This window comes from Carettochelys insculpta, chromosome 5 (genome assembly GCF_033958435.1).
Source record: "Carettochelys insculpta isolate YL-2023 chromosome 5, ASM3395843v1, whole genome shotgun sequence".
Lineage (NCBI taxonomy): Eukaryota > Metazoa > Chordata > Testudines > Carettochelyidae > Carettochelys > Carettochelys insculpta.
In genome coordinates this window covers 1245674-1261557 of record NC_134141.1, presented here as the reverse complement: position 1 = coordinate 1261557, position 15884 = coordinate 1245674, and the positions used below count along the sequence as shown (strand labels likewise).

At 55.1% G+C, this 15884-nt stretch overlaps 1 protein-coding gene across 1 annotated transcript in view; it reads left to right on the top strand.

Annotated features, from left to right (window-relative positions):
* Positions 1-15884, top strand: part of SHB (SH2 domain containing adaptor protein B) — a 129230-nt gene that overhangs the window by 68091 nt on the left and 45255 nt on the right. Inside the window, exon 3 of the mRNA XM_074994505.1 lies at positions 1495-1710. Coding sequence (XP_074850606.1) covers positions 1495-1710 — 216 coding nt within the window. The remainder of the gene's footprint in view (positions 1-1494; positions 1711-15884) is intronic.

The window sequence follows — 15884 nt, the reverse complement described above, 5'->3', positions numbered from 1 at the left end:
TAGATTTTTATCTGTAAACGTGGATTAACCTTGCTTTCCTCGGACACACACTGCAGTAATAACTGCAATTTACAGATGGGCACGGTTGGAAAATACTTGCTTGACGATGTGAGCGTTTGGTGTAAGGATATTTGTGTGTTGTACTTTAATTCAATGTTAATAAATTGTGTTTTAGGATAAGACTTTAACCTCCTTAATTCTTGACATCTCCTGCAGTTGCAGGGGCAGGGTCAGACGAACAATTATTTGACGTCCCGCGACTAAGAGAAGTGCTTAGAAATAAGCATCAGTTATACTGCATTTTACAGATAATAAATAGAAATGGAATTCTGAGCCAGCTGATTATGATTAATGTGGTTCCTGCTTGGGCTTTTGTGGTTTGCACAAAGTGCTCAAGACCTTGTTGCTCTAGTAAGAAAGTGCATGTCAGGCTTGAACACGCTGGCAGCAGCTGGTGCTGCTCAGGAACCGGCTCTGCAGAGCAGCCGCTTGGGGCCTCCCGTTTGACTTTGCTTTTCCAGCTATGTCTGGCCTCGCAGAGACGGGGCCCACAGCTGCAGTTAACTTTTGAATCCTGGGCAGGGCAGAGGAGACTCACCCTCCCCTCAGTCCAGGACACTGCTCTGCGTGCAGCGTACGTACCTTCGGGTAAGGCCCTTGGCAAGCTGGGAGCCAGATTTGTTGTAAGAAGTGTGCCATGAAATGCACACATGGGAGAACACCCCCTACAAGCTATCTTTGTACTCCGACGAAAAAGGCTTTTGGTGTGAAATGAGTCTTTCCACTTCCAAAACCTTTTCCCTAAGGGGCCTGTCTTTTCATTACCGTCCTGCTGGCGGCTGCTGTTCGTGTGCTGCAGGAAAAGTCACGTTGACAGTGGGGATGTTAAAACGGTTCAGCGGTGCTTGATGGGCTAGCCGTTTGGAACTAGGTCCCGTTGCCTGGCCCTGACGCACCCTGGGCTGCTGCAACACAGCTCACAGCTGCTGGATTAACTGGCAAGGGCTGGTTAACCAGTAAGCATCAAGCTTACCCATTAACTGGTTAACATCCCTAACGCCAAGACAGTTGGTTATTTTAAATGTGGAAGGGCTGTGGCACACTGCGTGCTCCTGTGGCCTGGAACTGCCAAGCCTTTGCCAGGTGAAGGACCTTGTGAGATGCGCACTGCAGCTGACAATACCGTCAGACATTTCTGGAAAGGTTTCTTCCCCCCTCTAAAATAAATCTCTCAGGAGGACTTCAGGGAAATGTTGACAGGCAGAAAGAGGTGTCATTCGTGTTGTGGCTGTCTTTAGTTCATGCAAAATACCAATGACAGAAGCCTGGGTCTGTTTCACATCCGTTATCTAATGGAGACATAAATATGGAAGCCTTTATACAGCCGGCTGTCTGCACCAACATTTTTCACCTCTGTTTAACACTGTAGAACTGTGCAGTATGTAGGTATCGTCAGTGGTTGTCCTAACCCTGTTACTTTCTCTTTGCCTGCAGAATTTCAAAGGCAGGAAAGCGTGAAGTCCCAGCCAAGGGGCATTCAGCTCTATGACACGCCCTATGAACCAGAAGGCAACAGTGTGGAGTCAGACACTGACAGCTTGGTGAGCCAGCGCTTGCGAGAGAGCAAGCTGCCACAGGACGACGACAGGCCTGCTGATGAATACGATCAGCCCTGGGAGTGGAACAAAGTCACCATCCCAGCCCTGGCAGGTAGGTCCCTACGACTGCATCTTCTGCACGTGTGCCTGGAGTTAGGAGGGCTGGAGGCCCTGAGCCTCGTGCGTTGGGAGAGCTTTAGAGAGAAAATATTAGGTCATTTTGAGATTCTCCTTCCATCCGTATTGAAAACTAGAGACCCTTCCGGTCAGTGTTCCAGCAGAGATCTTGCAGAGAAACTCTAGGATGGGCCCGGCCTCTGGTGTTTCGTTTGTCTGAGGTACTCAAGGCAAATAACATGGTGCAGTCACTGCAGCCCTGGGGAGCTGCTGCCAAGCCCTATTCCTTAGCTCCATAAAGCTGGTTCCTTCCATGTGCATGGCAAGGACAAAAGCTCACGCGTTCGCTGAAACGTTCTATTACAACAATGGCAGTTACAGTGAATAAATGTGTTCATAGGAGTCACGTCTGTTGACGAGAAATCTGCCTTGCTTGCTCTTTAAATTCACCCCCCTTCCCACTTAAATCAGCTCACCTGACAACTCACTGTTTGGTAAAATGTTGTATACGGTCAGTCACTTCCTTACTGCCGGCTCCAGAGCTCCACACGCCTAGTTCTGGTGGCACTGTCCTGCTCCCAGCCGGCACACTGCCTCTGTACTGCCGGCTCCAGAGCCCCACATGCCTAGCTCCGGCGACACTGTCCTGCTCCCAGCCGGCACACTGCCTCTGTACTGCCGGCTCCAGAGCCCCACACGCCTAGTTCTGGCGGCACTGTCCTGCTCCCAGCCGGCACACTGCCTCTGTACTGCCGGCTCCAGAGCCCCACATGCCTAACTCCAGTGACACTGTCCTGCTCCCAGCCGGCACACTGCCTCTGTACTGCCGGCTCCAGAGCCCCACACGCCTAGTTCTGGAGGCACTGTCCTGCTCCCAGCCAGCACACTGCCTCTGTACTGCCGGCTCCAGTGCTCCACACGCCTAGCTCCAGTGACACTGTCCTGCTCCCAGCCGGCACACTGCCTCTGTACTGCCGGCTCCAGAGCCCCACACGCCTAGTTCTGGTGGCACTGTCCTGCTCCCAGCCGGCACACTGCCTCTGTACTTCCGGCTCCAGTGCCCCACACGCCTAGTTCTGGCGGCACTGTCCTGCTCCCAGCCGGCACACTGCCTCTGTACTGCCGGCTCCAGAGCTCCACACGCCTAACTCCGGCGGCACTGTCCTGCTCCCAGCCGGCACACTGCCCCTGTACTGCCGGCTCCAGAGCCCCACACGCCTAGTTCTGGTGGCACTGTCCTGCTCCCAGCTGGCACACTGCCTCTGTACTGCCGGCTCCAGAGCCCCACACGCCTAGCTCTGGCGGCACTGTCCTGCTCCCAGCCGGCACACTGCCTCTGTACTGCCGGCTCCAGAGCCCCACACGCCTAACTCCGGCGGCACTGTCCTGCTCCCAGCCGGCACACTGCCTCTGTACTGCCGGCTCCAGTGCTCCACATGCCTAGCACCAGTGACACTGTCCTGCTCCCAGCCGGCCCACTGCCTCTGTACTGCCGGCTCCAGTGCTCCACATGCCTAGCACCAGTGACACTGTCCTGCTCCCAGCCGGCACACTGCCTCTGTACTGCCGGCTCCGGTGCTCCACTCACCTAGCTCTGGTGGCACTGTCCTGCTCCCAGCCGGCCCACTGCCTCTGTACTGCCGGCTCCAGTGCTCCACTCATCTAGCTCTGGTGGCACTGTCCTGCTCCCAGCCGGCACACTGCCTCTGTACTGCCGGCTCCAGTGCTCCACACGCCCAACTCCGGCGGCACTGTCCTGCTCCCAGCCGGCACACTGGCTCTGTACTGCCGGCTCCAGTGCTCCACATGCCTAGCTCCGGCGACACTGTCCTGCTCCCAGCCAGCACACTGCCTCTGTACTGCCGGCTCCAGTGCTCCACACACCTAGCTCCGGCGACACTGTCCTGCTCCCAGCCGGCCCACTGCCTCTGTACTGCCGGCTCCAGTGCTCCACACGCCTAGCTCCGGTGACACTGTCCTGCTCCCAGCCGGCACACTGCCCCTGTACTGCCGGCTCCAGTGCTCCACACGCCTAACTCCGGTGACACTGTCCTGCTCCCAGCCGGCACACTGCCTCTGTACTGCCGGCTCCAGTGCTCCACACACCTAGCTCCGGCGACACTGTCCTGCTCCCAGCCGGCACACTGCCTCTGTACTGCCGGCTCCAGTGCTCCACACACCTAGCTCCGGTGACACTGTCCTGCTCCCAGCCGGCCCACTGCCTCTGTACTGCCGGCTCCAGTGCTCCACACGCCTAGCTCCGGTGACACTGTCCTGCTCCCAGCCGGCACACTGCCCCTGTACTGCCGGCTCCAGTGCTCCACACGCCTAACTCCGGTGACACTGTCCTGCTCCCAGCCGGCACACTGCCTCTGTACTGCCGGCTCCAGTGCTCCACACGCCTAGCTCCGGTGACACTGTCCTGCTCCCAGCCGGCACACTGCCTCTGTACTGCCGGCTCCAGTGCTCCACACACGTAGCTCCGGCAGCACTGTCCTGGTCCCAGCCGGCACACTGCCTCTGTACTGCCAGCTCCAGTGCTCCACACACGTAGCTCCGGCAGCACTGTCCTGGTCCCAGCCGGCCCACTGCCTCTGTACTGCCGGCTCCAGTGCTCCACACGCCTAACTCCGGCGGCACTGTCCTGCTCCCAGCCGGCCCACTGCCTCTGTACTGCCAGCTCCAGTGCTCCACACACGTAGCTCCGGCAGCACTGTCCTGCTCCCAGCCGGCACACTGCCTCTGTACTGCCGGCTCCAGTGCTCCACACACGTAGCTCCGGTGACACTGTCCTGCTCCCAGCCGGCACACTGCCTCTGTACTGCCGGCTCCAGTGCTCCACACACGTAGCTCCGGCAGCACTGTCCTGGTCCCAGCCGGCACACTGCCCCTGTACTGCCGGCTCCAGTGCTCCACACGCCTAGCTCCGGCGACACTGTCCTGCTCCCAGCTGGCCCACTGCCTCTGTACTGCCGACTCCAGTGCTCCACACACGTAGCTCCGGCAGCACTGTCCTGGTCCCAGCCGGCACACTGCCTCTGTACTGCCGGCTCCAGTGCTCCACACGCCTAGCTCCGGTGACACTGTCCTGCTCCCAGCTGGCACACTGCCTCTGTACTGCCGGCTCCAGTGCTCCACACGCCTAGCTCCGGTGACACTGTCCTGCTCCCAGCCGGCACACTGCCCCTGTACTGCCGGCTCCAGTGCTCCACACGCCTAGCTCCGGTGACACTGTCCTGCTCCCAGCCGGCACACTGCCTCTGTACTGCCGGCTCCAGTGCTCCACACGCCTAGCTCCGGTGACACTGTCCTGCTCCCAGCCGGCACACTGCCTCTGTACTGCCGGCTCCAGTGCTCCACACGCCTAGCTCCAGTGACACTGTCCTGTTCCCAGCCGGCACACTGCCTCTGTACTGCCGGCTCCAGTGCTCCACACGCCTAGCTCCGGTGACACTGTCCTGCTCCCAGCCGGCACACTGCCCCTGTACTGCCGGCTCCAGTGCTCCACACGCCTAGCTCCGGCGACACTGTCCTGCTCCCAGCCGGCACACTGCCTCTGTACTGCCGGCTCCAGTGCTCCACACGCCTAGCTCCGGCGACACTGTCCTGCTCCCAGCCGGCACACTGCCTCTGTACTGCCGGCTCCAGTGCTCCACACGCCTAGCTCCGGCAGCACTGTCCTGGTCCCAGCCGGCACACTGCCTCTGTACTGCCAGCTCCAGTGCTCCACACACGTAGCTCCGGCAGCACTGTCCTGGTCCCAGCCGGCCCACTGCCTCTGTACTGCCGGCTCCAGTGCTCCACACGCCTAACTCCGGCGGCACTGTCCTGCTCCCAGCCGGCCCACTGCCTCTGTACTGCCAGCTCCAGTGCTCCACACACGTAGCTCCGGCAGCACTGTCCTGGTCCCAGCCGGCACACTGCCTCTGTACTGCCAGCTCCAGTGCTCCACACACGTAGCTCCGGCAGCACTGTCCTGCTCCCAGCCGGCCCACTGCCTCTGTACTGCCGGCTCCAGTGCTCCACACACGTAGCTCCGGTGACACTGTCCTGCTCCCAGCCGGCACACTGCCTCTGTACTGCCGGCTCCAGTGCTCCACACACGTAGCTCCGGCAGCACTGTCCTGGTCCCAGCCGGCACACTGCCCCTGTACTGCCGGCTCCAGTGCTCCACACGCCTAGCTCCGGCGACACTGTCCTGCTCCCAGCCGGCCCACTGCCTCTGTACTGCCGGCTCCAGTGCTCCACACACGTAGCTCCGGCAGCACTGTCCTGGTCCCAGCCGGCACACTGCCTCTGTACTGCCGGCTCCAGTGCTCCACACGCCTAGCTCCGGTGACACTGTCCTGCTCCCAGCTGGCACACTGCCTCTGTACTCCCGGCTCCAGTGCTCCACACGCCTAGCTCCGGTGACACTGTCCTGCTCCCAGCCGGCACACTGCCTCTGTACTGCCGGCTCCGGTGCTCCACACGCCTAGCTCCGGTGACACTGTCCTGCTCCCAGCCGGCACACTGCCTCTGTACTGCCGGCTCCGGTGCTCCACACGCCTAGTTCTGGCGGCACTGTCCTGCTCCCAGCCGGCACACTGCCTCTGTACTGCCGGCTCCAGAGCCCCACATGCCTAACTCCAGTGACACTGTCCTGCTCCCAGCCGGCACACTGCCTCTGTACTGCCGGCTCCAGAGCCCCACACGCCTAGTTCTGGAGGCACTGTTCTGCTCCCAGCCGGCACACTGCCTCTGTACTGCCGGCTCCAGAGCCCCACACGCCTAGTTCTGGAGGCACTGTCCTGCTCCCAGCCGGCCCACTGCCTCCATCTTCTGCTGGCAGGGTCGAGGAAGGACCCATGGTGTTGCTAACACAGCATGCTGCTTTAGCCCTCTTAGGTGGGGTCTCTCCCCATTGGGAGGGAAGGAGGGCCAGGGCGCTGAGTTAGGGAGCAGTTTGTGTTTGAAGAGTGTTTAATGGAGCTCTTGCTTTTCTGGAGCAAGGTGAGTTTCTGGCCCATTTTTCATCCCCTGCTACCAGCAGTAGCCTTTCTCGAGAGGCTCCGTGGGGGGGAGGGGGGCATTGAAGTCCTGGGGGCAAGTTTTCTCACTGAGCCTGTGGGATTCTTTCCACTTTCCTAAACCGTACCGAAGCCCATCAGTGAGAGACATGGGGTCTGGCATCCCACCGTATCTTGGGCTGCCTCGGAATCGTGTGCAGGGATCGGTGCATCCCCAGCTCGTGGTCTTCCCTGCGTGCTTGACTCCTGGATTCTTTTCAGCCCATCTCAAAGCAGACAGTAAATGAAGGAGCTGGGCACTGCTCTCACTGAGCTAACACAGGTGCTTATTATCCTCGCTGACAAAAGGCTCTTTGTTCCTCGACCCAGTATTGTCCCAGCCACCAAAGGCTCTGCTGGCTCCCTCTGGGGTTTGCCGCCAAGACAAGTCTGAAGCTCAAAGATGAGATTGTGAATAGCCACTTGCATTCCACTTTATACGGGTCAAGACTCTAAAAAGTGGGATGCTTCAGTCTGACAATATCTGTGGTCCAGCAGGACCACAGATGTTCCTGGATCAGAGCATCCCAGCAGCTGGGACTGGAACAGCAGGTTGGCCTGCGGCCAGGGCCAGCAGCTGACCCAGGTCAGGCAGTCAAAGCAGAGCCAGCAGGTGCAAGGGAGGCTGCCTGAGCAGGGCCAGAAGTAGCCGGTTCAGCAGCCCGGCTGGTCAGGGCTGGAATTGGAGCCCATCTGGGAGGGCTGGGAAGTTTGAGGAATGGCCGGGGGGCTGGCTGTGGAGCCAGGCAGAAGGGCCCAGCAATGACCTCTTCTGGTACAGCAAACTCCTTCATCAGGGCTGGTTGGGTCTTGCGCGTACCAGACCAGTGAGGTGCAACCTGTGTGTGCCTGTAAGGAACCAGTGGGGGCCCCCAGTGCCACGGTGTCCAACACGCTAGCCACTCGCCGTGTGGCTAGTTGGCTTGAACAATAATAGCAGCGCTGTGTTTTGGCTATTTAAAGTACAGTGTGTGTGTCTCATGTACGCTAGTCACTCTGGGGTCACCTAGAGCATCTCTGTACACAAGTACGCTTACGCTCAGCCTTGCTCTTGCGTGCAAGTGACTCACACGAGTGCAAACCCGCACAAGCCAGCCTGGGTGTCCTCAGGGTGCAAGGGCCTCTGTTTTGTTTTCATGTTTGAGTAACATACAGTGCCAAGGGAAACTTGATTCAGCTTCCAAAACACCCTCTGAGCGGGGAACAGCCCTACGAGTTCCTTACTAATTGGGGCCTCACTAGGGTGACTCCCGAGTGAACAGTCTGGTCTCTGGAGGGAATCCGTGCTGTGTCTGAGTGGCTTAGTAAGAACACACAGACGTGGCTTTCCAAAGGAAGGGCCATACCTTGCCTGCGCTGTGGTGTTTAATGCTTCTAGCCAGCGGTGGCACCATTCGCTTCTGTTGCAGTGTCCTAGGCAGTAGGGGCTTTCAGATCTACGCTCATAATTGGCATTTCCCACGTGCATGCTGCTTATACCATGGTGTGAGGCAGTTCACTGGCACACATGATATGATGACTTGCTCCTTCGGGAGCATGTTGGGTTTGAGACTGGGCTCTACAGTAACCTTGGCTGTGAGCGTCAGTCACTGAATGGCTGTGCAAGTGCAGTCAATTGTTTAAATTCCCAGGGTGCCGTGAAAGATGAGGAGCATTTGGCTCTCGGTGAGCGCTAGCAAGAGAGAACGGCTCTTAAGGGTCTGCTTTCGCAGAGCCGCAGCCTGCGTGGCTTGGGAAGTGAAATGACACGGCATCTCCGTAAGGAACAGAAAGCTATTTTGGGTTAAACAGCTTTATGGGCCCCCCTGGCTCCAGGCAGCAGGGGGTCTTTCCTGTCAGCCAGCCCCTCCTCTGTTCCTACCGGACACTAAAACTCACCCTGACATCGTGAGGCACCACGTGGCCTGCTCAGTCCCGACTGCATTACCGGGTGGGTGCTCTCTCAGTGGGCTGGCTGCTCAAGCCACAGAGCCAGCCAAGGCATGGAAAGCAATTAGATGGGGAGTTCCAGCCTCCTGCTGAGCCAAGGGCAGCTGACCATTCAGTTGTGCACTGCTAGGGGCTGGAGGTATTTTAAAGAGCAGCTCACAGTCCCCCCCACACCATCTCCACCAAGTGCCCCCAGCTTGGACGTTTTTCTGTGGCTCAGTGGACATCCAGCCTCCAGGACCTGTTATGACAGTATTATTGTTCCCTAAACAGAACACTTCCACCCTTCTTACCTGCGTACCAGGGTGGGGGAGGAGCTCGTCCAAGCTGACCCAAGTTTGTGGCAGAGTCTGTTAAGAGCCCTGCTGTTTGGCAGTAGATTCCTAACTCTGCCATTCTAGGGAAGTGCTCCCCATCTTTCGCCAGACCTGCATGGCAGAGCATTCATGGCTAGGCCCTGGCGCTCCTGGCCCGTACTGGGGGGTTTTGCTGGTTGGATCTCTGGGGGTGTCACGGCTAGGCTGGGTGACATCAGACACTGCTCTCCTGCCTCCTCTTTCTGCATGTTGTCGTTTTTCTCTCTGACATGGTTAGGTTCTTTCCAAGCATAGTGTCTGGTTGTAACATCAGTTGTAGTGTTCAACCTCAGCCGTGTGCGTGCATCCGTCTGTCTGAACCACAGCCACACAAACGCAAAGATGGCTCTAGAAAACGGGCTGCTCCTACCACGCCTGTGTTGCTGCCTCACCCAGCGTGGGAGGGGGAAGAACGACTGTTCCCCCTTGTTGTGAGCAGTGCGGCTGTTGGAGAGCTGGCTCGGGGGCTTAGGTGCTTAGGCTGCTAACAGAACTGCCAGAGCCCTTGTGGGAGCAGGCACGAGCCATCGACGGCTCCTGGTTGTAACAGGCCCTGTGGTGTACTGCTGGGGTGGGGTTGGGAATTTAACTTGTCACAAGACCAAATTAGAGCAGGAGCAAATCAGTAGCCAGCAAGTTCTTCCTCTGTCCGCGCTACGGAAGGCCCCGAGCTAGGGCTGGGCCTGACCGAGAGCACCCGAGACGGGAGCGGAGGGGAGGCGCAGATGACCTGTGCACCTGTGGAGGACAAGGATTTAAGTCGAGTGAGTATGATCGAAAACCCCATGAAATCTCTGGGAGTCTTTCCATTGGCGTCAGTGGGCGGCAGCCTCAGCCCTGGTTTCTTGCCCTCTACTGTGCTTGCGGTTTGCAGTGCAGAGACCCCTGGGGTGCGGGTCATTGACCCACAGCGAAAGGCGCTGTGTGAACAAAGAGCACGAGGGGGCCCTGGCCCAGGCGCCGCGTACACCCTCTCTCGGGGGTAACTGATGGGTTAGCATATCGAACACCACAGCCAGGCCTACGCAGAGGCTAACAAATGTCTGTAACGGACCATGTCTGCCTGAGCAGGTGGCCGATGGGGCAGGTCACAGGTGTGGGGCAATCCGAAGGCTGCCGAGACACTTGCAGGACTTGGTCCTGTCTGCAGAGTGGCCCCCATCAGGGTTCTGGCTAAGCTCTGGGCGATCTGCCAGGAGCTAGTGACTGGCAGGTGTGTTGGTTCTGTTGCTCTCCAGGTGAGCAGTGAGCAGACTAGGTGCAGTGGTTCTCCCTAAGCGGTATCAAAGATTAACTTGGGCGAAACACTGCAGCACATTGGTGAGTCTGCAAGTGAGGAAGCTGCTGAACGAGTCGGGCTGCTCCGTTGTGTCTGCTGAGTGCACTGTGAGCAGCAAGTTTGACCAGTCCCCAGAGGGCGAATGGCGAGGAACTGGAGCGGTGCTTCCCCGCCGAGCGTGGCCAGCGCACGAGCGCTTGATGCGCTCTGGCTGGTGCAAAAGGTGAGTGGTGTCCATGCCACATGCCCTAGCACTAGGGTCCTGGCTGGCAGGAGAGTGCCGTTCTGATTCTCACATGGAGAGCCCTCCTCCTTGCTGCTGGAGGGATGCAGGGACCCCTCCTGTCCAGCCTTCCTGCCACACCTCGGCTCATTGCCCAGTCCCTCCTGCCAGGCCTGCCCTGGTGTCAGTGCCTGCTTGCTGCGGGCATCCGGTCGAGAAGGTGTTTCAGCTGCCAGGCTATGCTGCAGCCCCTCTCTTGGCAGACTTGGCCCACTAGAGCCCCACATCTTGGCTTGCTCCAGTGACAGTTAACCCAGGGGCAAGAAGGGACTGGGTCAGGTGTGAAGCAGTCGTTTGGGTCACGCCTCAGTGTCCATGCAGCTAAGAGCTGTCGAATGAAGTCTGCAGGGCCATGCAGGAGCTTAGCAGAGATGAAAGCTGAATAGAAAAATCCCATGGGCCACATGGAACCATTCAGTCTGACCTTCTGCCTTTCCCAAGCCCGCGACGCAGCTGGACGCGCTCTTCTGCCCACACACCAAGTTACCTGGGCTAAAGCCCTTCCCAACAAGGGGAGTGCTGTGCCGGCACGTAAAGTAGTTTGGTTGTGTCCAGTCCATGGCGGGCGCTTTTCCGTAGCCAAGTGCTGCCAGACATGTAAAGAGACATGTCTCCTTTGGAACACGTATCCCTCTGCAGCTGGGGTGGTGCAGTGCACACATCTCTCACTGGGAGTTAAGTTCTTGGCATTCCTCACATAGTAGTTTTGATGGTTTTCCAACCACAAAGAGTAATATCAGTTGTGTGTGTGCTGCCCAACGGCAGCTGCTCTTCTAGAGGCAGCGTGTGAAATGTGAAAACAAAGGCTTCATTGTGATGCCAGCAGTGTGAATGCCAGCAGGATGCTTGCTGTGTGACTGCACAGCCCTGCCCCACCTCCACGGCAGCGAGATCACCCCAGAGAGCTCTCGGCCCAGGCAGAACCTGTCAGAACTAGGAGTACAGAATAGCCGGACGGCGCGGTAGCACGAAGGGAGAGGGGGTGTGTATATTCTGCAGTTACAGTAGGAGAGGAATGACTTAAACTTGACCAAGACAATAAATAGTTGGTCTCCTTAACATAGAACCTCTTTACCCTCAGGCCACTTCACACAGCTCCTGGGGAAACTGGCTCTTGAGTAATAGTTATGCCTTTAATGCACTTTTTGGTGCACTCTGATTTACCGTATTTACTGTTTGAACATTGAATTAAAAAGCCACAGTGCTTTTTTGTTTGGTACCTATTATTTCTTTGTTTTGTTGTGTTAGATTACGTTTTAATTTGCTGCATATAGCTGTAAATTAATTACATTCTCTGTTTAGTTTTGTGATTTGTTTAAATGTAAATATTCTTTTATGGGATTACAACAGTTATCTTTTTATGAAGATCCACTAAATGAAAAATATTGCCAGTTTAAAATTACATACTACAAAAAAGAAATTTAATTAAAATGTATTATGATACCTTTTTGAATCTTTTGCTGGTTCCTATCAGCATCTTTACTTCTGCTTTATGAATCAGAGTTTTTATGTAGGCGAATGAGCTTTCTGTAATTACACTTGTCAGTCACTGCCAAAGTCCGTCCTTAAATATATGGCTATGATTATTTGTTGCATGTGAAAGTGTCGATAACGTCGTTGAGCGGAGCACCAAGCTGTTGTCTAACATGCCGTCACTATTGTACCACATTTAATTTCTGCGCAGAATAAATATTTATAAAGGTGAACTAAAAAAAGGTGCTTTTGGCAGTGACTCTGTAGGGCTGGCCTGTAGGATAACAATTCTATCCACCTCCCTGGGGTAGAAAATCTCCTTCGTGCACTCGTTCACGGAGGTGAAGCCCAGAAGGGAGGCAGTGATCTTCAGCTTGGACTGTCGCTCTTTGACCCTGTCTTTTTGTTCTGCATTAGTGCAGCACCCAGTCCAGCTGGGTCCTAGTCTGGGATTGGGGTCTCCAAGTTCTGTGGTTGCATAAATAATGCTAATAGTCTGCCCTCTTGTGCACCGCCACCATAGCACTTGCCTGAATGTGCTCCTCTTGGAAGTAGAGTGCTTTCTGGATCCCCAAAGGCCGCACGGTTGTGGACTTGGGCAAGAGGATTTGGTTTCACTTCAAGCAGTGGCTGGTTTCTAACCGGTGACCTCAGCCTTGCACAGATTAGGATTCAAAGTGCAAGTCTGGGCCTGATCCAGCTACTGTCGCACTACTGCCATTTGAGTCCACGCAGGACCTACAGGGTTGGCCATTTTAAAACCATCTTCATTTCGAGGCCTCCCGGTTTTGACTAATCCTCTGAAACTAAACTGCAAATGCTGCAGTTGTGTGAAGTCGGTGAACACTCAGCTGTGGTAGGTGGTTTTCATCTGTTGGGTAACAGATTTAGAAGACAAAAGAACAGCAGTAAGAAATGCGGAGAATGACATCACCCCCTCCTCGCCCCCATTCTTCACTGTGCTGGGTGCTGTACCCATTGCTCAGGAAAAGATTTGGCCCTCTGCTGCTGATGCATTTACACCTGATGCTGTATGGACAGAGTCGGTGTCCGGATGCACCAAGGGGGCAGGCGCAGTCGTCAAAGGACAGAAATCTCTTCCTGTTGCTGGAGACTTGCCAGCCTCAAGGTGTGTCTGGCTGGCCAGTGAACTTGAGCCTGGAAGTCTAAGCTCTGAGGCCCCCTGGCTCAGTCACCCATCCTGCTCCCCGTCAGCTCTAGTGGAAAGCATGGAGGCTAGAAGCACAGCAAATCATTGTTCCCCTGATCTTCATCCTGTGGATTTGATGCAGGCACGCCGACGATCTAGCCAGAAAATACTTCAGTTCTTGTCCCAGGGTCAGGCGAGGTACTTTGTCCGGACCTGCAGGCTGTGTGGCCAGAACAGTCGCACTGAGGACAAAGCCAGGGTTTCAAGATTACCAGTGCCCCAAAGCACAGGGGCACCAAGAAGTAGCAGAGTTCTAGAGACCCTTGTGATATCAACCCTTTGCAGAGCTACTTGGACTGGTGAACTCTCTTCCTGCCTGGGAGTGTCACGGGTGTGCCCACTGAGTTGGATGGCCTGGGTTCCTGCACTCCTGAGATGGTGGAAATCAGGGTCAGGCTGTATTGAAAAAAGCTGAGCTTAACACCAAAGCAAGCAAGGCCATAAGAGTAACGAAGATGACAAAGATCTCTCTCTCCATGCTATGGTTTGCCCTCTGATAGAATCCTGGCCCTGTCTTGACTTTCATTGCTGTGCCCAGCCTCCTTTGCCAGCATCTTAGCCTCCTCACCTGGATGAATCCTGGGGTGCACTTAAACTATAAGCTGGCACATCTTTACGTGTTACCACCATAGCCATTAATGCCAAGTCACTCATTCTCGACACTGTTACCTTTGGCCAAGCTATTCCTTCCATCTTCTCGTGTTTACCATTGTGTCCTAGAATTCAAGTAAACACAGGCAGGTCTCCCACCTTAAAGCGGGTAACTGGTAGGCTCTATATCTCTGCCAAAGGTTACAAACACTGATGCCAACTTTCTCTAGCTAATCAGACGGGAGACAGGCCTGTAGGTTCCTTGCATTACAGTAAAATATAATCAAATAACATCTGATGAAGTGAGTCTGTGCTCACGAAAGCTCATGCTCAAAACTTTTCTGTTAGTCTGTAAGTTGCCACAGGACCCTTCGTTGCTGAATCAAATAACAGTTACTGAAATCACTCAGGACAAAATCATAAGTTAGAACAGTAAATCAAACCAGTGAAGAAAAAGGTTGAATAATATCGCAGGCTGTCCCCATGGCTGAGCTGGAAGGCCTGGGACTTCCACCCTGGGCTGTGTGCAAAGCAGGGCTTTGCCAGAAGTGCGGAGCCTGGAAGTTGCTGGAAACCTGCCAGGCAAGTTGTCAGGAAACCAGGTTGATTTCCAACTAGAAGTTTGTTATAGTGACCTGGTTCCATAAGCCACTTTAGTTTGACAAATGGGGGTTTTCCAGTGAAAACCTGTTGTGCTGGAAGCTTCCCAGCCAGCCCTATTCCCGGTCTTGCCAGGCCTGAGGTCCTTGTTGTAGAGTTTTGCTATTGAGTTCAGTAGAGGCAAGATTGGTGCCTGTGTCCACTCAGTCCTTGACTACCCTTCTGAGATGCTCAACGTCATCGTTCTGCTCTGGCATTGGTAGTCTGATGCAGACACCTGCCTATGTGCGAAATGCCCCCAGGCCCCTTATCTAACTCCGTTTTTCCCTCGTTAGGGACTGGCTGGGAGCAGCTCACAGGGTTTGTCGAACACTGCCAAGTGCTGTTACGTTCAAGGAATTCTGCCATCACCTCCAGCACCTGACTGTCTCCGCGCTTCCCTTCTGTGGCAAACTTTGAAACAAAAAGTAGAAATTCCGAATGGAATCTCCCCATCCCAGTCCTCACCCTTCCTCCTAGAATTCCTGCAAGAGAGCAATTGGAACTTGCAGCCAGCTCATGCCAGGAACCCTCTACTGCCACTACCAGTCTGGGGATAAATAAGGCAGCGCTTGCCAACCTGGGTGCTTTAGGTTGAGCTGCTTAAGCTGACACCAGTGGGAGCCATGTTTATTTGGCAACCTGTGTGTGGATGTAGCTGTCAAACTACAGCCGCCCATGTTTCACATCGTTGGCCCTAGTCTACAGTCGTCATCCCTGAGTCCTTCCACTCCAGCCTTCAGACAAACAGAATATACGAGTACCTATGGGGTTTTGCACAAAGCGTGTATATAGACTCTGGTGTTAAATCCTGCCGTACTAGAACAATATTCCTGTTTAGCGGTAGGGTCTCTCTTTTTGGCTTGGATAAATAAAATATTTATCTTAGGATAATGCTCATTGGCTGGAGGAATAAAATTTGTTCATTAGCATGCACAGAGTCCCAGAAGGGAGATTTCCATTCTACAGCAGCTTTGTATGTTTCTTTCTTTCCTAGTGGAAATAACAGCTGATTAGGCACACATGCTAGTTTGTCTCGTTTTGAAGCATAGCTCATTCAGTAGTAACGAAGCTAACTTTTCCGGTGCGAGAAGGAAATGGAGCATTCCACGGTATCAGTTATGGAATACGTGTGACCCATTTCTGCACTAATTTATAATGCCGAGGGAGAGGGGCACTTCGGAATTGATCTGACAACAGATAAAATGAACCTTTAAAACATCATATCAATGACGTAACATCCCGGTCCTTGTGTTTCGTGGAGTGAGTGCTCTGAGAGTTGTCTAATACCCCAGCACTTACTGCGGAAATGGTTTGGATCAGTTCGGTAATTGGAATTCAGAGCAGAGTACCTCTGGCAC